Here is a 25,280-nt window from a genome sequence, read left to right as displayed (position 1 = left end):
CTAATGCGAGCTGCCTTGCCTAATTAAAGTTGCTTTGCCTTCTATATAATTAAAAGTTTAATCTTAACTACTTCCTGTTTGCGCTTTATATTGATTTTAGAAAAACCGCTACCACGTACGGCTGTGATTTGTGGCCATCTTGCTCAGAGTCCCCCTCCGCTTTCGAATTTAAAAATAAATTGGATAGTTATATGGACGGGAAAGGAATGGAGGGTTATGGTCTGAACGCAGGTGTATGGGACTGGGGGAGAATACGTGTTCGGCATGGACTAGAAGGGTCGAGATGGCCTGTTTCCGTGCTGTAATTGTTATATGGTTATATGGTTATACGTTGAGATTCTCTCTCCTGTCAATCACACCATGAAGATCACGCCCCTTCTTGTGGGAGGGGGAGGGACTATAAAATCCGGAAGTGTGTGCTTGGCTCAGTCTCTGCAAGATGGGGGAGGGTCACGACTTGCTTCTTTAGTGGCCTTGCAGCCTGCTTCAAATGGTATGAAAATGCACTTGAATTTGATGCCCCTGTACCGTGCTTGAAATGGAATTTCAAGGAATAGCCGTGAGTCAACTGCGAACCCACCAGCCGTGAGTGAGTGAGCTGTCAGCACAACAGGCTTGAGTGACTGAGCCGCCAGCCCAAGAATTCATTTGGTCCATATTAGCCCTCTTGAAACTAGTCCCTTCAGCGCACAACACCAATACTAGCCCTCCAGAAAGCCCCTCCTCCCACTGGCCACCAATATTGGAATTGGTGGAGAGGTGGAATATTGCGTTGGGGGACCAGCCCTCCCGTGTGATGCTGGGACCCAACGGGTCCCACTTAGTCTGGTATACTTATAAAACTCTGATCTTGGATGTGGATGTATTTGTGTGTGGATTTGTGTGTTTTTCTGTGATTCACACCTCGTCGAAAACCCGACGCGGTAACGGTGAAATTTATACATATTCCGGTAGAGATTTTCCTCATGATCTCAAAACTCGCCTCATCTGAAAATTTGATTCATTATTCCTTCACATTGTTCACAAATCTGAGATTTTAAAAAAATCTAACGACCTGGATGATGTCACAATGTGCTCTGCTCCTCGCGGCCAGCTGTGCAGTGTTTTCAAAGTGCAGCCTGCTGGGCATTGTTTTTGCATGAGTGGTGAGTTACGGTAACCCCCCCCCCCCCAACTTGCAGTCATTTTGTTGCTGGATTGAAGCCGCTGAACACGCAGCCTGCTCGTGCCTCGGCTCGGGTTTCCCGAGAGAACCCGAGAGATGCCGGGAGGAATGGCACAGTGCGCAAGGCAGCTCGCTTTAGCACTTTCAAAACCAAAGGCAACACAGCTTTAGCACTTTCAAGCCAAAACACACTTTTGCATTTTCAAACTACTTTTCAAACCACATTAAGGGCACTGACAGGTCAGTAAAACCACTCACAGTTTAGTAGACATGTGTTCAGTATTATTCACAGCTCAGACTGAGAATTGCGACCTCTTGCTCCGCCAGAGAACTGAGGCAACTCCACACTTCCGGGTTTTATAATATCTCCGGATCTTCAGGAGAGAGAATCTCAACATTTTTTAAACACTAATAACTCTATTATTTTTTATTGATGGGGAAAAATCCTCTTGCCCTGCGCAGCGGAGGGGGACTCTGAGTAAAGATGGCCAAAAATCACAGGCGTAAGTGGCAGAGTTTTTTCTAAAATCAATATACAGACAACAGGAAGTGGCCAAGATCAGACTTTTAGTAATATAGATAGATGGATGGTTAGGCTGTACCTGGAGTGTTGCATGTAGTTCTGGTTGGCCCAATACAAGAAGGATGTGGAGGTCTACTGGAATGATACCTAAATTAAGTGGTATAGGAATCGGAATAGGAATACTTTATTATCACACGTGACATGTGAGATTCTTTACTTGTATACACAATATATACAAATAACGGCCCCCTACGGCGCTGACAAATTTACAAAGCACACCGGCTCCTCATTTTGTAAATCCTCCCCATGCCGGGTCCCCATTGTCCATTGTTCTCTCCCCCTCACCCCGCTCACACCGGGTCCTCCATTATTCTTCCCCATTCCCCCTCACGGTGGTCCCCACGCTCTCATCGACTGACGGACACGGGTCGACCGTCGAGGCATCACCTCTGCCGCGGAGCTTCTGCCCATCGTCACGAGGCCCCATCGTCACGAGGCTCTACCGCTGCCACCTGGGCCTCACCGCTGTCGACGACCCACTTCACACCTCCATGGTGCCGACCGGGGCCACGGACTCCACCGGCCGCTCCTGATACTACATGGCATGGCGACAGGGAGAGGCTAGACAGACATGGATTGTACTGTCTGGAACTCTGGAAGTTGCGGGGAGACCTGTTGCAAGTATATAAAATGATGAGAGGCGTAGATAGGGTGGATGGTCAAAATCATTTTCCCAGGATGGAAAAATCAAATACTAGAGGGCATAGCTTTAAAGTGAGATGGGCAAAGTTTAAAGGAGATGTGCACAGCAAGTTTTTTTTACACAAGGGTGGTGGGTGCCTGGAACAAGGGTGGTGGTGAGGAAGATACGATAATGGCATTTTAGAGAGTTTTGGATTCGCATATGACTTTTGGATGTGAATATGGATATGCAGGGAATGGAGGGAGACGGATTCCGTTCATGGCTGATGAGAAATGGTATTGGCATCATGTTCAACACAGACATTGTTGGCCAATGAGCCTGAACTTGTGCTGTAAATGAGGTTGAGCTAAAAGCACATGGTTGCACAGGGAAGGCAGGGATGGATATTTATATGGCAGAGACTGATAAATTCTTGATTAGTACGGGTAGCAGGAGAAGGCAGGAGAATGGGGTTAGGAGAGAGAGATAGATCAGCCGTGATTGAATGGCGGAGTAGACAATGGGCCAAATGGCTTAATTCTGCTCCTATCAAGTTCAAGTTCAAATGAGTTCAAGTGATTTTATTGTCTTGTGTCCCTGTATAGGACAATGAAATTCTTGCTTTGCTTAAGCACACAGAAAATAGTAGGCATTTACTACAAAACAGATAAATGTGTCCATACACCATGATATAAATATATACACACATGAATAAATAAACTGGTAAAGTGCAAATAACAGAAAGTGGTTATTAATAATCAGAGTTTTGTCCAAGCCAGGTTTAATAGCCTGATGGCTGTGGGGAAGTAGCTATTCCTGAACCTGGTTGTTGCAGTCTTCAGGCTCCTGTACCTTCTACCTGAAGGTAGCAGGGAGATGAGTGTGTGACCAGGATGGTGTGGGTCTTTGATGATACTGCCAGCCTTTTTGAGGCAGCGACTGCGATAAATCCCCTCGATGGAAGGAAGGTCAGAGTCGATGATGGACTGGGCAGTGTTTACTACTTTTTGTAGTCTTTTCCTCTCCAGGGCGCTCAAATTGCCGAACCAAGCCATGATGCAACCAGTCAGCATGCTCTCTACTGTGCACCTGTAGAAGTTAGAGAGAGTCTTCCTTGACAAACCGACTCTCCGTAATCTTCTCAGGAAGTAGAGGTGCTGATGAGCTATTTTGATAATTGCGTTAGTGTTCTCGGACCAGGAAAGATCTTCAGAGATGTGCACGCCCAGGAATTTGAAGTTCTTGACCCTTTCAACCATGATATAAATGGGGCTGTGGTACTCCCTCCTACTCCTTCCAAAGTTCACAATCAGTTCCTTGGTTTTGCTTGTGTTGAGGACCAGGTTATTGCGCTGGCACCATATGGACAGTTGCTCGATCTCTCTTCTGTATTCTGACTCATCCCCATCAGTGATACGCCCCACAATAGTGGTGTCGTCAGCGAACTTGATGATGGAGTTCGCACTGTGGTTCGCTACGCAGTCATGGGTATAGAGTGAGTACAGCAGGGGGCTGAGCACGCAGCCTTGAGGTGCTCCCGTGCTGATTGTTATTGAGGCTGACACATTTCCACCAATACGAACAGACTGTGGTCTGTGGAAGTCGAGGATCCAGTTGCAGAGCGATGCGCAGATACCCAGTTCTGCGAGTTTGGTAACCAGTTTGGAGGGGATGATTGTGTTAAATGCTGAGCTATAATCAATGAGTAACAGCCTGACATATGAGTTTTTGTTGTCCAAGTGGTCCAGTGCGGAGTGGAGGGCCAGCGAGATCACATCCACCGTTGATCTGTTGTGGCGGTACGCGAACTGCAGTGGGTCCAGGTTTTTGTCGAGGTAGGAGTTGATTTGCTCCATGATCAGCCTCTCAAAGCACTTCATCACCACCGGCGTTAATGCCACTGGTCGATAGTCATTGAGGCACGTCACCTTACTCTTCTTGGGCACCGGTATAATTGATGCCCTTTTAAAGCAGGTGGGAACCTCAGACCTCAGAAGTGAGAGGTTGAAAATGTCCGTAAAAACTCCCGGCAGTTGGGCCGCACAGGTTTTTAGAACACGACCGGGTATACCATCAGGACCAGGTGCTTTTCGGGAGGGGGATCAGGAATCTGATAGCAGTGGAAAAGAACCTGTTCTTTAGTTGGATATCTAGGGTTTCGAGCTCATGTATCTTCTTTAAGGAAATGGGAGAGAGAAAAGGGAATGGCCAGGGTGCAAGGCATCCTTGATGATACATGCAAGCTTCCTGATGCTACACAGCATGAAAATGAACTGCATGGAAGGAATTGACTCGCCTCTGATGGACTGGGCTGTGTTGAAGTCTCTCTGCTTCTAGAGAATGATAAAGGACTGCAGAAAATAGGTTTAGTTTATGGTTTAGAGATACAGCGCGGAAACTGGCCCCTCGGCCCACCGAGTCCGCACCAACCAGCGATCCCTGCACATTACCACCATCCTACACACACTGGGGACAATTATCCATTTATACAGTAATACCAAGCAAATTAGCCTAAAAAACCTGTACGTCTTTGGGGTTTGGGAGGAAACTGAAGATTTCGGAGAAACCCCACGCAGGTCACGGGGAGAACGTACATACTCCGTACAGACAAGCACCCGTAGTCGGGATCGAACCCATGTCTCTGGTGCTGCAAGGCAGCAACTCTGCGCTGTGCCTCCATGCCGCCCTGTGTAAATGAAGACAAACCTGGACTGAGAAGCAAGCTTCCACAGCTTGGTCAGGACACTGAAATATGACTCCGTTTGTTTATAAATTTTAAATGCAAGCTGTTTTATTAATTAATTAATTGATTGATTGATTAATTAATTAATTCAGATTATTCAAGAATTTTTATCTGGATATAAGAAGAATGAGAAATAAATAGAGGATGGTGAGTTCGCAGCAACCTTTAAAATCCATTTTGGTCGACACAAAATGCTGGAGTAACTCAGCAGGACAGGCAGCTTCTCTGGAGAGAAGGAATGAGTGACAGCACAGGGCGAGACCCTTCTTCAGACTGAGAATCAGGGGAGAGGGAAATTAGAGAATTATGAAAAGATGCAAAGAACAAATGAATGAAAGGCCTTGTGTTTAGCTGCTTGTGAACAGCTAAAAAGGGCACCATTGGCACCATCATGTTATCAGAACTGTTAATTGTCACATCTATTTTAGTTTTTTCAGCAGTTTATGAATCGTGTAAGTTAAGTGTAGATTTTTTATTACTGTTCTTCAATGTTTTCCTGCTTCAGTGATTTTGCCTCACTTGTAAAACATTTGGCAATTAGTTAACACGTGCATTAGATAGACTGGAATGTTGATATTTATGTTTAATTTCCTTTAGTTTTGAGATACAGGCCCTTCAGCCCATCTAATCTATGCCAACCATCGATCACCGGTTCACTAGCTCTATGTTATAGAACTTTCACATCCTACAGCAGAGGGGCAATTTACAGAAGCCAGTTGAGGTACTGACCTTCCATCTACCACATTGGGGACCCTCGGACGATCTTTGATCGGACTTTATTGGACATTATCCGGCATTAAACATTATTTCCTTTATCCTGTATCTATAAACTGTGGACGGCTTGATTGTAATAGACAATAGGTGCAGGAGTAGGCCATTCGGCCCTTCGAGCCAGCACCACCATTCAATGGGATCATGGCTGATCATTCCCAATCAGTACCCCGTTCCTGCCTTATCCCCATATCCCGACTCCGCTATCTTTAAGAACCCTATCTAGCTCTCTCTTGAAAGTATCCAGGGAACTGGCCTCCACCGCCCTCTGAGGCAGCGAATACCACAGACTCACACTCATATAAAGTCTTTCCACTGACTGGATAGCACGCAACAAAAAAAAGTGTTTCACTTTCACATTATCACATGTGATAATAAACTAAACTAAACCTGCATGTCTTTGGAATGTGGGACGAAACCGGAGCACCCAGAGAAATCCCACGCGGCCACAGTGAAAACGTGCAAACTCCACATAGACAGCACCCAAAGATCTCTTGGTTCCCAACACCTAATGCTGCGCTGAAATGGAATAAAGAAATGTAGAGTAGTGGAAGTTCATTTCTTCATGAGCAAAACACAAAGTACTGGATGGAGGAACTCTGTGGGCCAGGCAGCATCAGTGGAGGGAATGGGCAGGCACCGTTTTGGGTCGGGACCCTTCTTCAGACCGATTCCTTCAGGAAACTTCATCCGCTAATAGAAGCTGACGTTTTATTGTGAACTCAATGCAAAAGTGCAGGCAAAATTTCAAATTATAGCAATGTTTAAATAAAGTATCTTCCAATTTCATCAGAGTTTATAAACTTTTATTGTAAAATATAAGTATTAGTTCTATTTAGTTCCATGCAAATATAAACACAATGTTTAAATATACCTTGATGACATAGATCATAAAATAACGATATAACAAATATAAAAAAATCACGAAATGAAGCTTTAGTTTCCTGCCATTATCTGAGAAAAAGTTGGCGCATACAATCTTACAATATTAAAAGCAATAATCATTGCCACACATAGAATATGCTTGCTTCTCAATCAGTATATAATCTACAATTGCACATTAATTCACATGAAAACATCAATTATCTGCCCAATCTGGATGGTGAGAACAGCTCAAATAAAATTACAACTTATTTGAGTTATTTAGAAACATAGACGATAGGTGCAGGAGGAGGCCATTCGGCCCTTCGAGCCAGCACCGCCATTCATTGTGATCATGGCTGATCGTCCCCTATCAATAACCCGTGCCTGCCTTCTCCCCATATCCCTTGACTCCATTAGCCCCTAGAGCTCTATCTAACTCTCTCTTAAATCCATCCAGTGACTTGGCCTCCACTGCCCTCTGTGAAAGGGAATTCCATAAACTCACAACTCTCTGGGTGAAAAAGTTTTTTCTCTACTCAGTCTTAAATAACCTCCCCTTTATTCTAAGACTGTGGCCCCGGGTTCTGGACTCTCCCAACATTGAGAACATTTTTCCTGCATCTAGCTTGTCCAGTCCTTTTATAATTTTATGTTTCGATAAGATATCCCTCATCCTTCTAAACTCCAGTGAATGCAAGCCCAGTCTTTTCAATCTTTCCTCTTATGACAGTCCCGCCATCCCTGGGATCAACCTCGTGAACCTACGCTGCACTTACCAGGCTTTGTTCTGCCCCTGTCCTCTCTTCCAACTTTCTTACCCCTCCCCCCACCATCAGTCTGATGAAGGTCTCAACCCAAAATGGCATTAATCGATGTTCTTCAGAGATGCTGCCTGATCTGCTGAGTTACTCCAGCACATGGTGTCTTTGTTAAGTATAGGGTTTGCTTTCTATAAAAAAAAATCACATCCCATGAATTAGATATGCATGTAACAAAGACTAATCTTGTATGGGATGTGCAGTAAAGTGTTTAAACATTCTTGCGCTGAGCTGTGGGGTGGCTCGGAGGCGCAGCAGGTAGAACTGCTTCCTCACAGCAACAGAGAACCGGGTTCAAGCTTGACCTCTGGTGCACTGTGGAATTTGCTGTTCTCTCTGGGACCACGTGGGTTTCCTCCAGGTGTTCTGGTTTCTTCCCAAATCCCAAAGATGCGTGGGTTTGCAGGTTAATTGACCTCTGTAAATTGGCCCTGAGTATGTTGGAGTGGATGAGAAAGTGGGACAAAAGAAAACTAGTGTGAGCAGGTGATCAATGGTTGGTACGGACTCAGTGGGCAGAATGGCCTGTTTCCATGCTATATCTCTAAACCAAAGTAAACATGGGATTGTGATAATAACTGCAATTTGAATATACCCAACAAACATCCTGCATTATGAAATATTACCAGAATTGGTGAGTTTTTACTTAAATCAAACATAAACAAATAAAATGTTGAGCATATAAAACTTAAAAATCATCATAACACAATATAGCTAAAAGTTGGTAAATATAATAATTATCTAATTACAGGTTATTGTACCTTTAAACAAAAAAGCTAAAAAATACTATGGCAAGATTATTGTGCTCAGTTTAGGCTAATAATTGTTTGTAGGTATTATCATTGCTGTTAATGTTTCCTGTTTTACAACTCTTAGATCCTGTTTGACTGCTCCCAGACTTAGCAACCTCCCGAGAACAAAAAAGATTCTTAAGATGCTTTTGGAACAGAGAGGAGGCGTAATAATATATCAAAGGGTCGAGGCAACAGCTTAAGCTGCCTATGCACACACACAGCATGTAAACAAAGTAGAGGCTGTCATCTGGAGCGCGATATAGGTGAAGATAGTGAATGAGTAAAATGATGTTAGTCGGTGTGAAGCAGACAACTAAGACAAACAGCACAATCACAGCCAACCTGATGGCTGACGTCTTCTTGCATTTGTTGGCCACATTGGTGGATGAAAGGGTAGAAATGATGCCCAGGTAACAGACTGTGGTCACGACCAGGGGGATGAGGAAGAACACGGCGCACAGAACAGGAAAGTAATGGGTGAAGTAGCGTTGCAGTGTGGAGAGGGGAAGCACGTCGTGGCAGGTGGTGATGTTCAGGTCGGCGATGTACGCCGTTTGCTCGACCACGAAGAGCGGCGTGGCACCGCCCAGGGCTAGTATCCACGCCAGGAGGCAGATTCCAAGGGCGCGTCCGGGGCTCCTCCAGGAGGAGGATCTGATTGGGAAAACTATAGCCACAAACCGGTCCACGCTAATGCACATCATCAGCAACACCGAGCAGTACATGTAGGCATAAAAGCCACCACTCACCATTCGGCAGAGGAAGGAACCAAAGTACCAATTAGCACCGGAAAAATAGTAGAAGATCTTAAACGGAAGCAGCAGCACAAATAGTAAATCTGCTATGGCCAAATTTAACAGGTATGTTATTGCCGGCTTATCAAACTTTATTTTAAAGTACATGGTTAAGATTGCTATGCAGTTGAAAAGCAGCCCTACAGCAAAAATAACAGTGTAAGCAGAAGGGATAAACACAGTAATCCATCGGCTGGTGAGATATTGTCTTGCTGAATCTGAGATGGTCATGTGGTATTCCATGGCGTTTCGAACAAGGTAAGTGGAGGTATTTTTATCCAGTCCAAATCCGGATCCATCTCCGAGTCCACTTCCGTCATACGGGCCTGATCCTTCTCCTTCAAGATCGATTAATTCATCTGGATTCGGATCCCGGCTACCCGCAAAGGTTCTGGGTGTAAATTTGCTATGTGAATGGTTCCCTGAAATGCAGAAGGAAAAAGTCCAGAAATTATTTTCTGAATTACTGAAATATAAGTTCACAAGTTGCCGGAGCAGGATTAGGCCATACGGCCCGTGTAGTCTACTCAGTTCAGTTTTTTCAGTTCAGCTAACCAGTCAGCAGAGAGACAACACATACACATATAACCATATAACAACTACAGCACGGAAACAGGCCATCTCGACCCTTCTAGTCCGTGCCGAACACATAATCTCCCCTAGTCCCATATACCTGCGCTCAGACCATAACCCTCCATTCCCTTCCCATCCATATAACTATCCAATTTATTTTTAAATGATAAAAACAAACCTGCCTCCACCACCTTCACTGGAAGCTCATTCCACACAGCTACCACTCTCTGAGTAAAGAAGTTCCCCCTCATGTTACCCCTAAACTTCAGTCCCTTAATTCTCGTCATGTCCCCTTGTTTGAATCTTCCCTACTACTCTAGGTGGGAAAAGCTTTTCCATGTCAACTCTGTCTATCCCTCTCATCATTTTAAAAACCTCTATCAAGTCCCCCCTTAACCTTCTGCGCTCCAAAGAATAAAGCCCTAACTTGTTCAACCTTTCTCTGTAACTTAGTTGCTGGAACCCAGGCAACATTCTAGTAAATCTCCTCTGTACTCTCTCTATTTTGTTGACATCCTTCCTATAATTAGGCGACCAAAATTGTACACCATACTCCAGAATTGGCCTCACCAATGCCTTGTATAATTTTAACATTACATCCCAACTTCTATACTCAATGCTCTGATTTATAAAGGCCAGCACATCAAAAGCTTCTTTACCACCCTATCTACATGAGATTCCATGATTACAGTCAATCCATTTTGACATGATTACAGTCAATCCATTTACAGTGTATAGATACACGATAAGGGAGTCCGCCATTCAATCATGGCTGATCTGTTTCTCCCTCTCATCTGCCATTCTCCTGCCTTCTCCCCACAACCCCTGACACCCAAAAGGCCCCCCCCCCTGACCCACTTGCCGATTTTTTCGGCGACTGCCGACATCATTGACTAACGTATCAGGTCACCGAAATATGCGTGGTGTTATTTTAAGTGTCGCAACATTTTGTTTTTGTCGCCGATGGATCCTTTTGAGATAAAACTTTTTTCAAAATCTTTTGGAGGCCACCGAGTTAAGACGCCCGGCAAGGGGATTAGAGGGTAAATCAACAAGTGCTTCTATGGGACAGACAGGCCCTTTAACAGGCCCTTTAACTAATCAAGAATCTGTCAATCTCCACCTTAAAAAGATGCATTGACTTGGCCTCCACAGCCGTCTGTGGCAATGACGTCGGGCATGAGGAGCAAGGGGCGGTAGGAGGGTGAGTCGGGGAAACGCCTCCAGCACTGTCTCCTTAGATCCTGGTGAACTTCTACCGCTGCACCATCGAGAGCATCCTTACCAACTGCATCACAGTAAGGTATGGCAACTGCTCTGTCTCCGACCGGAAGGCATTGCAGAGGGTGGTGAAAATTGCCCAACGCATCACCGGTTCCACGCTCCCCTCCATTGATTCTGTCCAAAGCAAGCGCTGCCTGCGGAGGGCGCTCAGCATCGCCAAGGACTACTCTCACCCCAATCATGGACTGTTTACCCTCCTACCATCCGGGAGGCGCTACAGGTCTCTCCGTTGCCGAACCAGCAGGTCGAGGAACAGCTTCTTTCCGGCGGCTGTCACTCTACTCAACAACGTACCTCGGTGACTGCAATCAACACCCCCCCCCCCCCACCACCCCCCCCCCCCCCCCCCCCCCCACTTATTATTTTTATTCAAATCGTTTGCTATGTCGCTCTTCAAGGGAGATGCTAAATGCATTTCGTTGTCTCTGTACTGTACACTGACAATGACAATTAAAATTAAATCTGAATCTGGATCTGAATCTGAGCATCTTCAGTTCAGCTGCAGGAGGTGCCCCCCCGGGACACAAAGATGGCCGTGTGAGGAGAGGAGAGGAGAGACGTTGGTTCATGGGAACCATTCCAATACATCGAGCATGCAGGCCAACAGGACTCTACACTTTGAATAATGGCTCCCAAATGGTGCGCCAATATGTGTAATATGAACAAAATAAATTGTGTGCAGTCACATATGTGGCAAATGAAACACTATTGAACTATTTCAATGGTCTCTTGTTTTCTTGATTCGTACCGGTGTTAGATGTTATGGGGAGAAAGCAGGAGAATGGGGTTAGGAGGGAGAGATAGATCAGCCACGATTGAATGGTGGGCTATCTTGATGGGCCGAACGACCTAATTCTGCTGCTATCACTTATAATCTTATGGTCCCCAGTGACACAATAATTTGAATTTTCATCAAATTCAAACTGCACCTAAATTCCTTGTGCAATGTTGTTGCAAGAACACATGTCACCCAGGGAATGTTGACCTGGACTCATCAGGATTTTATTGTTAACTGAAATGAGTACGTTAATGATTTGTTTTACAATCTGATTGGGATTTTTGAAGACGTGTGCTAAAAAGGTCGATGAAGGCAGAGCTGTAGATGCGTACATTGATTTCAGTCGGGCATTTGACAAGGTTCCGCATTGTAGGCTGCTCTGGAAAGTTAGATCGCATGGGAGCCAAGCAGAGATAGTTGAATGGATGGAAAATTGGCTCCATGGAAGGAAGCAGAGGGTGATGGTGGAAGATTGCTTCTCGGACTGGAGACCTGGGGCTAGTGGTGTGCCACAGGATTCGGTGCTGGGCCCGTAACTGTTTGTCATCTACATCAATGATTTCGATGAGAACATACATTGCTGAAGGTACAAAAGTGGGCAGTGAAGATGGTTGTTAAAAATTGCAGCAGGATCTTGATCGATTGATCACGTGAGTTACTTTGTTGTTACCTTCTCCTAGCTAACAATGACTACACTTCTTCCCACCTTGCTTCCTGTAAGGACTCCCAATTCCTCCGCCTAAGCCACATCTGCACCCAGGATGAGGTTCCATACTAGGGCATCGGCGATGTCCTCATTCTTCAGGGAACGGGGATTCCACTTTTCTATTATAGATGAGGCTCTTGCCAGGGTTTCCTCTATATCCCGCAGCTCTGCTCTTACTCCCCCTCCCCGTATTTGTAACTAGGACAGAGTCCCCGTTGTCCTCACCTTCCACCCCTTCAGCCGTCACATACAACATATATTCCACCAACATTTTCGCCACCTCCAACGCGATCCCACCACGGGCCACATTTCCCCATCTCCTCCCCTTTCTGCTTTCCGCAGAAACGGTTCCCTCCGTAACTCCCTGGTCAATTTGTTCCTTACCACCCAAACCACCCCCTCCCCAGGTACTTTGTCCTGCAACCGCAGGAGATGCGACACCTGTCCCTTTACCTCCCCCCTCGACTCCATCGAAGGACCTAATCAGTCTTTCCAGGTGCGGCAGAGGTTCACCTGCATCTCCTCCAACGTCATCTACTGCATCTGTTGTTCCAGGTGTCAACTCCTCCATATAGGTGAGACCAAGCGCAGGCTCGACGATTCTTTCGCTGAACACCTCCGCTCAGTCCGTCTTAACCAACCTGATCTCCAAGTGGCCCAGCATTTCAACTCCACCTCCCCCTCCCATTCCCAATCTGACCTCCTCCATTGTCAGAGTGAGGCCCAGCACAAATTGGAGGAACAGCACCTCATATTTTGCTTGGCTAGTCTACACCCCAGCGGTGTGAACATTGACTTCTCTAATTTTAGATAGCCCTTGCTTTCTCCCCCCTCCCCCTTCCCAGTTCTCCCACCATCCTACTGTCTCCTACTTCCTTTCATTTTCCCGCCCCCCCCGACATCACTCTGAAGAAGGATCTCGACCCGAAACATCGCCTATTCCTTCTTTCCATAGATGCTGCCTCACCCGCTGAGTTTCTCTCGCATTTTTTGTCTACTTTCGATTTTTCCAGCATCTGCAGTTCCTTCTTAAACAATGATCTTTGTTCTCCATCCCCTTTGTCTCGTTTTCACACCTTACACTTCTTTATCTCTGTATCTCCCTCTTCCCTGACTCAGTCTGAAGAAGGTCTTGACCCGAAACATCACTCATTCCTTCTATCCAGAGATGCTGCCTGTCCCGCTGAGTTACTCCAGTATTTTGTGTCTTATCTTTGGTTTAAACCAGCATCTGCTGTTCCTTACCACTATATGATGCTGAAATAAACTAGTCTCATTCGCCTGCACAATTGACAAGACTCTTATCTCTCTACATACCAACATGTTGGAATCAGTCTCAGAGGTATGATTAAAATTCTACGATACAATCTCCAATCTTTTCAACTACCTACAACCCAAAGTCAAATCATGTTTAAATCATTGAAGCAGAAGCTTAGGAAAACATCTGTAGTGAAACAACATATTTTCATGACATTCCACTGAAAATTAGATAAAATATCATTATAAAACAGACCATTCTAATTGGAAATAGTTATTTATTCATATAAAATATTGGCAATGCAATGTTTAACCCAGAAAGTAGCTTCCTCCCAGTTACTGATATGAATATGATACCAAGGAATTCAAGAAGCCTTTGGCAAAGTTTCAGAAAGTGCATTTATACAAACATCGCAACATGCATTTTTAATCGCATTCATCTATGCAGGAAGGATATCAGCAGAAGGATGTGTTGGTGTTGGAGAGGGGACAGAGGGGGTTTACGAGAATGATCCCAGGTATGTGTGGGTTAGGACTGGAAGAGTCATATGGAGGCGGTGTACAGGAAGGGACAAAGTCGACTGTATTTCTTAAGGAGGCTAAGGTCATTCAACATCTGCCAACCCTTACTGTGCAGTGTCTACCATTCAGTGGTGGCCAGTGCTCTGTTTTTTGCTGTGGCCTGTTGGGGAGAAGGCGCCCGCATAGCGGACAAAAACAGACTGGACAAAGATCAGGAATCCGTTTCAGTCATTGGGGCTGAGCAACTAACGAAAACAGCAGTAGTGCAGAGGCCATATTTTCATGAACAAACTGAAAATAATGATAAAACCCCATTATAAAACACCAGACCATTCTGAAGGTGATCAAGAGCAGCATCTTCAGTCAGAGACTGATTGCACCAATGTGCAAAACGGAGAGATATAGGAAGTCTTGTATACCTGCTGCTATAAGGTTTTATAATGCACAAAAATAATTTTGGATTTTTTTAGTATTCATTCATTGTATTTTAACTTATTATGTATTGAAGCTATCTGAGGAAATGTGTGGTGTTATGTCTGTCTTGAAGCTGTTGTGGCACTGTAATTTCCTGTAAAGGATTATTAAAGGTTATTCAATTCAATCTATTCAGTTAACATATGATGAGCATTTGACGGCACTGGGCCTGCATTCGCTGGAGTTTAGAAGGATGAGGGGATCGGGGATCGCTGGACGGCGTGGACACCATAAGCCAAAGGGCCTGTTTCTGCCCTGTATCACTAAATTAAAACAACTAAACTGATACTGATTTGTGATCACTTTGAAGATGTAGTCATTGAATATGTTCAAAGAGGTCGTCAGACATTTGAACTATAAGGGAATCAGGAGGTTTGCGAATAGGCCACGAAAATAAGGTTGAGGCCAAGATTGAATCAGCAATAATCACGTTCAACTTCTGCTATTACATTTGTTTTCCATCACAATTTGGTAGAATTGGCCAAACCAAAAGAACATCATAGAATCTAAACTGGAAGTATCCCGAGCTAATTCTGCTACCTCCATCGTCTATTGCAACAAGTGATGGCTCCCACTGATTGTCGCCGGAAGCTTGCGTCCTTTTCACGATGGACGAAGACAGTGATGTCAACATTTGACGCATGGAAGATGGACATGAACGAAGAAGAACTGCAGGTTCTTGTGTTACACCCAAAACTACATATCTTATAATTTTAAATTTATTTTCTACATCAGTTAATTTTATTGACGTGAATTAGGACCTACCCACTAAACTGACCCCCACCCACTTTTAAAATTACAACAACAGTATTTCCCTAATGTATTGATTTAGTAAGGTTCTTCAAATTCATAAATTCATAAATTCTAGGAGCAGCATTAGGCCATTCAGCCCAGCACATCTACTCCACCATTTAATCATGGCTGATCTATCCTTCCCTCTCCATTCCATTCTCTAGCCTTCTCCGCATAACCCCTGAATTTTGTGAGGGTTTTGGATATACAGATAAAGGTCGTTATAATAGACCATCGGGGTGGGGGGAATGGTGTCCTTTATTGCCGATGGTCCAATATGACCAAGTTAGGGATTCGCTGCAATCTCCTACAGCTCACTCCGTGAAACAATAAGGTGTTTTCAAATAACAGCAAAATAAAATAAAAACTGCAAACTGAAAATGCCAAAAGCAATTTGTTACATTGTTTAATAGAGTACAAGTAAAGGGGCTGTTCCACTGCGGCGACCTAATTGGCGAGTTTAGGAGAGTTTGAAAAAATGTCATGTTGAACACCTCCTTCGACTATGTAGAAGACCTCCTTTGACTATGTTGAAGACTAGCTTCGACTAGCTTCGGGAAAATTGGACCCCGAATAGTGGAGAGTGAAGACGACAGATGACCTCGTTCGATCTCCCTTTGACTATGTTGAAGACTATTTACGACTACCTTCGACTACGTTCGACTACCCTCGATTACCTACGACTAACATGCCGACCTACTGCGACCTACTGCGACTGAACCTACACGTAAAAAAAGTATCTAATATTTCCATGGCGACTTTTTTTACTCGCGGGCATTTTTCAACATGTTGCAAAAAATGCCGCGACCTAGCTGAGGCCTCGAGTACGCGGGGACTACTCTCCAGCTTGAAGGAGAGTTACAAAGACCTCCTACAACCTCGTGTCGACCAAGTGTCGAGGACAAACTCGCCAGAACTCGCGGATTAGGTCGCTGCAGTGGGACAGCCCCTTAATAGAAACAAAGAGCAGCGGATGCTGGTTACTACTCAAAAGGACACAAAGGGCTGGAGTAACTCAGCGGGTCAGGCAGCATCTCTGGAGAGCGTGGATAGATGACGATTCGGGTTGAGACCCTTCTTCAGTCTCTCGGTCTGGACGGCGGTAGGCACCGGCATCGGCAGGTCCAGCCTGGTGGTGGAGGTTGGTAGGACCGGTCTGGAAGCGGCAGGGGTGGTGGTTCGGGCCGATATTGGCAGGTCCAGCCTGGCGCTGAAGGTCAGTATTGTCCGTCAGGAGGCAGCTGCGGTGGCAGTGCGGACCAGCAGCCGCGGCAGCATCGGTAGTTGTGGCCTCGGAGACCGGCGAGGCGGTGAACATTGGTGCCGTGTCTCCCACTGACGCTGCGGGTCTTGCCTTCGAGGTGGTCAAGGGTGCGGCGTGATCCAACGGTGGATATCAACCCGAAACGTCACCTATCCATACTCTCCAGAGATGCTGCCTGTCCCGCTGAGTTACTCCAGCACTTTATGTAACTTCATCATTGCACATGTGTTGACCAACCTCCCGTCTATTGACTCCATTTATACCTCACGCTGCCTCGGCAAGGCCAGCAGCACAATCTAGGACAAGTCACACCCTGGCTACTCCCTCTTCTCCCCTCTCCCATCAGGCAAAATATATAGAAGTGTGAAAACGCACACCTCCAGATTCAGGGACAGTTTCTTCCCAGCTGTTATCAGGCAACTGAATCATCCTACCACAACCAGAGAGCAGTGCTGAACTACTATCTACCTCTTTGATGACCCTCGGACTATCCTTGCTGGCTTTATCTTGCACTGAACGTTATTCCCTTATCACCTTTTCCTTTTCCTTGTATTAACCTTTTCCCTGGAGGTGGAATCTCATGTAGATAGGGTGGTGAAGAAAGCTTTTGGTGTGCTAGCCTTTATAAATCAGAGCATTGAGTATAGAAGTTGGGATGTAATGTTAAAATTGTACAAGGCATTGGTGAGGCCAATTCTGGAGTATGGTGTAAAATTTTGGTCGCCAATTTATAGGAAGGATGTCAACAAAATAGAGAGAGTACAGAGGAGATTTACTAGAATGTTGCCTGGGTTTCAGCAACTAAGTTACAGAGAAAGGTTGAACAAGATAGGTCTTTATTCTTTGGAGCACAGAAGGTTAAGGGGGGACTTGATAGAGGTCTTTAAAATGATGAGAGGGATAGACAGAGTTGACGTGGATAAGCTTTTTCCATTGAGAATGGGGAAGATTCAAACAAGAGGACATGATTTGAGAATTAAGGGACAAAAGTTTAGGGGCAACATGAGGGGGAACTTCTTTACTCAGAGAGTGGTAGCTGTGTGGAATGAGCTTCCAGTGGAAGTGGTGGAGGCAGGTTCGTTTTTATCATTTATAAATAAATTGGATAGGTATATGGACGGGAAAGGAAGTGAGAGTAAGTGTTCGGCACGGACTAGAAGGGCCGAGATAGCCTGTTTCCGTGCTTTAATTGTTATATGGTTATATGGATCTATACACTGTAAATGGATCGCTTGTAATCATGTATTGTCATATCCTGCTGACTGGTTGGCATGCAACAAAAGCTTTTCACTGTACCACGTGACAATAAACCAAACAAAGCAATATTGCATGTCAATTTGAATGAGCTCTCACAGTGTAACTCGCAGCCTGTGATTTTAAAGAGACAGAAGTGTCTGATTATTGTGCAGTGCTCCATCCACTATAACATAAATCTGCACTAACGAGGTCTGTAATAACGAGGGTACACTGTATTGACTAAACAGTGAAATGTATTTTTTAAATCAATTATTATTTATTAAGAAGTTAGACCCAGAGTGCTGGAGTAACTCAGAGGGTCAGACGGCATCTCTGGAGAAAAGAAAAAGATGATGTTTTGTGTTGAGATGCGAAGTCTGAGGAGGGTCGTGACTTGAACCGTCACCTATTACTTTGTGTGGATCTTGATATCTACCCTGTTATGCACCCGAAGGATGCTACATAAGGTTACCCTATCATTCTTCTAAATTCCAAAGAATAGAGACAGGGCAGGGAGGCAAAGTGGCGCAGCGGTAGAATTGCTGCCTTACATCACCACAGACTCGGGTTCGATCCTGACTACGGGTGCTGTTTGTCCAGAGTTTGTCCGTTCTCCACGTGACCTGCGTGGGTTTTCTCCGGGACCTCTGGTTTCCTCCCGTACTCCAAAGACGTACAAGTTTGTGGTTAAAAAAAATTGTGAATTAAAAGGTTTTTAATTTGTAAATTGTCCCTAGTGTGTATAGAATAGTATTTGTATAGTTTAATTTAGAGATACAGCGCGGAAACAGGCCCTTCCTAACATTATCCTACACACACCAGGGACAATTTACAGTTCTACCGAAGCCAATTTACCTACAAGCCTGTACGCCTTTGGAGTGTGGGATGAAACCGAAGATCTCGGAGAAAACGTAAGCGGTCACGGGGAAAACGTACAAACTCCGTAGAGACAGCACCCGTAGTCGGGATCAAACCCAGATTCCTGGCGCTGATAAGGCAGCAGCTCTACCGCTGCGCCATCTCCTCCTTTGATGTGGCTCAATTTTCCACCTCGTAAAGTGAAACAACAGCCAGTTGCCTCTGAAATCCATAAAGTATATTCATTTAGTGAAAGGGAAGGGGAATAAATAATTATTTTCTGTCGCTCTACAGAATTAGATTGAATCACAAAACATCGCAGGGTGATTGCACTAAAACAATGGAAGTGATTGGAAGGACATAATTTTTTCATCTGAAAAGAAACAATTCTTTGGAATTTAAGTAACCTCAGAATCACGGAGAATTGCTTTGATGAGAACTTCACTGAGCAATTCATTTGCATTTTATAACCTATTTGGGGGGCTCCTTAAATCCCCTCCTTTCCATTTTAAAGCATTGTTGAGTCATTTTGTTTTTCCAACGCAAATGATGCAAAAAGTATTCACCAAAGATTACGTAACCAAAATGCTCCTCCGTCTGAAAGCATTTAAAAGTTTACAGCAAATGTTTAACATCTGGTTTTGCTTTTGGGGAAAAGAATTCAAAGAGAAAATTCAACAGTGAATAGAAAGATTTCAAGCCATGGGGGATTCTTAAATACTGCTAGTGAAAAATAAAATACAGAATACTAAATAGAATTAAAAGCTTTGAATCGAATAGATTTTTAAATCGGCTTCTAAATCATTTTTCTTTGGTTTTCCTGTAACTACAACCACAAAATGTTTCATAGCTTGTAAGCACCATATAGGATTTTTATTGCATTCAAAGATATATCGTTACAATTTGTCAATTATTTCTTCTATCTCGCCTACTTACTGTGTTAATAAATCTCTTTGTTAACTGTTGAACCTCTAAAGACATCTGGAAAATCTCTGAAAACATATAACAATCACTCTTCGGCGACAAACAGTGAGTGAGTCATTTTGTCCATTATTAGCCTGCAATGTCTGCAGTATTTGCCAGAGTCTGCTTCCATTGACCCTTTCTAGATTGCTGTAGGCGGGGAAGGCGACTCCAATCGCAAGAGGGAAAGTAGATAAAATCTGAGTTGTCACACATATGGGATCAAAGGAAGAGGTTGAAATAACATAGGGAATGTTGGATGTTTCATGGCAGACACTTCACCATCTAATTTTGTGTTTCACACAACGGGGAATTTGTGATGTTATTTCAAGTGGATTTCAAAGCTTGGTGATGTCCTTTGCCATGTTTGTTTACGTCTGGCAACTGAACCATTCTATAAAAAAACTTTCCAGAGGTGCTGCTTGTTCTGCTGAGTTATTCCATCTTTTTGTGACTACCTACCAAAAATATACATATGCAGTTCTTTCCTACACATTCTACCAACAATTAAGAGTTCGGTTTAGTTTAGTGAAACAGGCCCTTGGCCCACCGAGCCTTCGATGACCAACAATCACCCACCGTATACTAGCACTATCCTATATGCTGGGGACAATTTACAGTCTTTACCGAAGTCAATTATGTCTTTGGAATGTGGGAGGAAACCGAAGCACCCGGAGAAATCCCACTCGGTCATGGGGAGAACGTACAAATTCAGTGTAGACAGTACCCGTAGTCAGGATCAAACCCGGATCTTAACATAGAAACATAAATAGGTGCAGGAGTAGGCCATTCGGCCCTTCGAGCCTGCACCGTCATTCAACATGATCATGGCTGATCATCCAACTTAGTATCCTGTACCTGCCTTCTCGCCATACCCCCTGATCCCTTTAGCCACAAGGGCCACATCTTACTCCCTCTTAAATATAGCCAATGAACTGGCCTCAACTACCTTCTGTGGCAGAGAATTCCACAGATTCACCACTTTCTGTGTGAAAAGTGTTTTTCTCATCTCGGTCCTTAAAGACTTCCCCCTTATCCTTAAACTGTGACCCCTTGTTCTGGACTTCCCCAATATAGGGAACAATCTTCCTGCATCTAGCCTGTCCAACCCCTTAAGAATTTTGTAAGTTTCGATAAGATCCCCCCCTCAATCTTCTAAATTCTAGCGAGTACAAGCCGAGTCTATCTAGTCTTTCTTCATATGAAAGTCCTGACATCCCAGGAATCAGTCTGGTGAACCTTCTCTGTACTCCCTCCATGGCAAGAATGTCTTTCCTCTGATTAGGAGACCAAAACTGTACGCAATACTCCAGGTGTGGTCTCACCAAGACCCTGTACAACTACCCTAGAATCTCCCTGCTCCTATACTCAAATCCTTTTGCTATGAAGACTTGCGCTGCAAGACAGCAACTCTACCACTGCACCTGAGCTACTATCTATCTCATAGGAAACCCTCGGGCTATCTTTGATCGGACATTACTGGACTTTCTCTTGCACTAAATGGTATTCACATTATTCCCTTTCTCATGTATTTGTACGCTGTGGATGGCTCGATTGTAATCATGTATTGTCTTTCCGCTGACTGATTAGCACGCAACAAATACTTTTCACTGTACCTCGTTACACATGACAATAAACTAAAGTTGAACTTGTCTGGACTATGTGAACATTGACACAAGGAATGGGATGGACGGCACGGGCAATAATATTTGTGAAATTAAACTGTTTACAATCTCAAACACCGATAGCTGGCAACACTTAACTCAAGAACAATGGGCCGGGGAAGATTTTACGCAATGTGGTCAAGCTTGTTCTAGTCGGGCCAGTCACCTAACCATTCCAAAACAAGTTCTGACGCAGAGTTTCCACCATCCTTCTGCCTCCACAGCTGCTTCCTGGCCCGCTGAGTTCCTCCAGCACTTTGATGAAACAAGGACCTGCAGATGCAGGTTTAGACCAAAAGACACAGAGTGCTGGAGTAACTCAGCAGGGCAGGGAGCATCCCTGGAAAACATGGTGATGTTTCGGGTCGCGAACCAAAACGTCGCCTATATTCATTCTCCAGAGATGCTGCCTGGTCCGCAAAGTCGCTCCAGCATTTTGTTTTATTTTTTTAATCTCTGCTCCATATTCCAGCATCTGCAATCTCTTGTGTCTCCATTTCAAAACACTTCTCAGCGAACCTCCTGTCTAGAATGGTCAGTAACGCAAGCCAGGCAGGGCTGTTGGTGAACATATAGGGCAACATCCATATAAACGGGACTGAGGTAGAGCGCGACTCCAGCTATAAATTCCTCGGGGTACATATCTCGGAGGATTTGTCCTGGTCCCTCAACACCTCCAAGCTGATCAAAAAGGCACAGCAGCGCCTTTACTTCCTGAGGAGGCTCAAGAAAGCCCACCTGTCCCCCCGGATCCTGACCAACTTTTACCGCTGTACCATAGAGAGTATCCTGACCATCTGCTTCACGGTATGGTACAGCAGCTGCACTGCTGCGGACAGGAAGGCACTACAACGGGTGGTGAAAAACGCGCGGCACATCATCGGTGCCTCGCTCCCTGCCATGGATGCCCTCCACCGAAAACGGTGTCTGAGACGGGCTGGGAAGATCATCAAAGACCCCTCACACCCCAACCATGGACTGTTTGCCCTCCTCCCATCAGGGAGGCGGTACAGGAGCCTCAGGTCATGTACTAGTAGGATGAGGAACAGCTTCTACAATAATACAATTACATTGCTGAACTCGGAGTCCCGCCGATAGATTTCTCTGGCCCCTCCGTCCCCATTGTTTAATTATTCTGTATTTTTTGATTATTCTATATCTTCTTTCTTTCCATTTTTTTTTAATTTCTTTATGCACAACTACTACGGACTGACACAAAACTGCATTTCGTTGTACTCATACTTGTATTTGTGCGATGACATTAAAGTTGAATTGAATTGAACTGCTCACTTAATTAAGCAAAGCACAAAATGCTGGAGGAACTCAGCGGGTCAGGCAGCACCTGTGGAGGGAATGGACAGACGGCATTACGGGTCAGAAGCCTTATTTGCTCACTCATCTCCTTCTCGACCAAAATACCTGGAAGAAGCCACAGAATACTGTCTGGGTTAGGGGGGGTATCAGCTACAAGGAGATGTTGGACAGACTTGGATCGTTTTCTCTGGAACGCCAGAGGTTGAGGGGAGACCTGATAGACATATATACACTTATGAAAGGCATAGCTAGACCCTTTTTCCCAGGATGGGAATATTAAATACCGGATGGCACAGGTTTAAGGTGAGAGTCACAAAGGTCGAAGGAAATGTGCAGGGCATGTTATTTACACAGAGGGGCCAAATGTGACTAGATTTATGGCCGCACTATGCAGAGGTCAATAAAGTCACTGACCACTACAACATTGGAGTGGTGAGTGCCTGGAACACAGTGGGGACGGGGGAGGCCGATACCATATTGGTGTTTATTAGACTTCTGGATTAGCGCATGGATATGCAGGGAATAGAGGGATATGGATTACTTGCTAATCAGTTTCGGCACAGACACTTTGGACCGAAGGGCCTGTTCTTGTGGTCCTATGGTCAGAAAACCTACACCAACCCCAAACCTATTAGGAGCAGACATGGGCATTTGATACCAGCCTGTGAGGCAGATGTGTACAGCAATGCATTCTTCCCCCACTTTGAAAAAACTCTCCTCTTCTTAAAGTTAAGGTAGCTCCTTTTTTCCAAGAACTGTTTTTTTTTTAGCTTAAGTCCACCCTCCACCACCTCCATTTTAACTTCCTTTTGGAGGACCAGGAAACCACAAGCAAGACTTTTAATGAAGTAGCATATGATTAGCCCACGTACACACACAGTGTGCGGGCGGAAGGGAAAGTTCACAAGTTGTAACAGCAGAATTACGGCCGTTCGGCCCATCGAGTCTACGCCACAAAGACCGCGGAAAGAGGAATTGGGTTGTTTTTGGCGAACATAGCTCTCTCTCCCCGCCATCCTTTTCCGAGCCTTCGGTATTTCATTTTCAGATAAAGAAGGTTTATTATTCCCTTTCCCCCAGAGATGCTGCCTGACCCCGCTGAGTGCCTCCAGCACTTTGTATCTATCCTTGGTGTTTACAAACCAGCATCTGCACTTCCTTGATCCTACATTTTCAGGAGCTCCCTGGGTTTAGATCCGGACCCTAACAACTGATCTCAATGATCGACTCGCTCTGTACAACGAGTTGGGACATTTAGAAACGTGATCCATCCCGCCTGTAATCTACCCTCATGGTTTATCTACATGAAGCAACTATCCTTGAGGACCGAGGAAGGTCCTCGACCCGAAACGTCGCCCATTCCTTCTCTCCAGAGATGCTGCCTGACCCACTGAGTTGCTCCAGCTTTTTTAGTGTCTGCCTTCGGTCTAAATCAGCATCTGCGGTTTCTTGCTACACATCTTGAGGGTGCAAGTATACTAACGTTTTCCTACCGGGTTTGAGAGACGAGACGGCGGGGAGCAAGGTGACCAACACCACGAGGAGAAGTTTGCAAATCATCCCGAGCCAGGAAAGGGGTTTGGTTCCCGTGATCACGAAACTCTGCAATCCCCGCTCCGGATATGTGTGTAGAGTCGCTGGCTGGCACTCAACTGTCCGGGCTGATGAACGACGACAACCACCCACTCACCCCCTTCACCCCACCTCTCCCGTTCGCTGCGATGCTGAACTCCGGGCAGTTGGCAGCGACTGAGAGGGGAGGGTGTCCCGGAGTGAGCGGCCGGGGAGAGGGGAGGGAGGGAGGGAGGAAGGGAGAGAGGGAGAGAGAAGTAGTGACCGCGGCTCTCGCTGCTGCTGCTGCTGCTGCTGCCACCGCCCGCTGGTCGCTCGCTCACTCGCTGGCTCTGGTAGATTTCATTCACACCGCTCGCCTGGTTTGGCAACTCTCCGGAAACTATTTAACGCCACAATTGCCAACCAGCTTCGCAGCAAAGTGCAACAAATGGAACGGAAATAAAAATTTAAAAAACAAACAAAACGGATAAGGCTGGGAGATAAGGAGAGGGTTTAACGCAGCGAAGGGAGATATGGAGAACACGGCAGGGCAGGGCTGGTGCAGATGGAGACTGGACTCGGGCGCTTGAAGTGCCCGCACAGGCTAATGCGGATCAGGCATTAATGGGGCGGGGAGGTGGGTGGTGCGGCGAGGGGGCGGGCAGTTTGTGGTCTGCCACCACACCAAGGTTTCGCAGCACAGGCTGGAGGGCAAATATGTTTAAATTATAGCGAGAATCAACTGAGAATAGACTGAGAACAGAAGGGAGGCGTCAAGAGTGTGTCAAGTCAAGTCAAGTATCCTTTATTGTCATTCAGACCTTTCAGTCTGAACGAAATTTCGTGCCTTGCAGTCATAACATAGAATAAAATAACAGAACACACGA

The 25,280-nt window shown here is 45.2% G+C and overlaps 1 protein-coding gene across 2 annotated transcripts; it reads right to left on the bottom strand.

Moving 5' to 3' along the window:
• Nucleotides 1-6,661: 6,661 nt before the first annotated feature.
• On the bottom strand, nt 6,662-24,986 carry LOC129694678 (proteinase-activated receptor 1-like). Of its 2 annotated transcripts, none has more exons than XM_055631411.1 (2): nt 24,333-24,986; nt 6,662-9,576 (listed from the first exon to the last, which is right to left on the bottom strand). In XM_055631411.1, exons 1-2 carry the CDS (start codon nt 24,397-24,399, stop codon nt 8,378-8,380), a joined length of 1,266 nt encoding a protein of 421 aa, XP_055487386.1. In that variant the 5' UTR covers nt 24,400-24,986; the 3' UTR covers nt 6,662-8,377. The 2 variants fall into 2 exon arrangements, with proteins under 2 accessions (XP_055487386.1, XP_055487390.1); XM_055631415.1 differs by having other exon boundaries at nt 24,323-24,985.
• Between the last annotated feature and the right edge of the window lie 294 nt (nt 24,987-25,280).

Source organism: Leucoraja erinacea, chromosome 3, assembly GCF_028641065.1.
Source record: "Leucoraja erinacea ecotype New England chromosome 3, Leri_hhj_1, whole genome shotgun sequence".
Classification (NCBI taxonomy): Eukaryota; Metazoa; Chordata; class Chondrichthyes; order Rajiformes; family Rajidae; genus Leucoraja; species Leucoraja erinaceus.
This window is presented reverse-complemented; position numbering and strand designations above follow the sequence as displayed.

Coding starts and splice junctions, on each gene's coding strand:
- LOC129694678 (XM_055631411.1), bottom strand. CDS start 24,399: ATGATTTGCAAACTTCTCCTCGTGGTGTTGGTCACCTTGCTCCCCGCC. Junction 9,577..24,332: donor CGTCTCGTCTCTCAAACCCG/GTAGGAAAACGT, acceptor TCTGCATTTCAG/GGAACCATTCACATAGCAAA.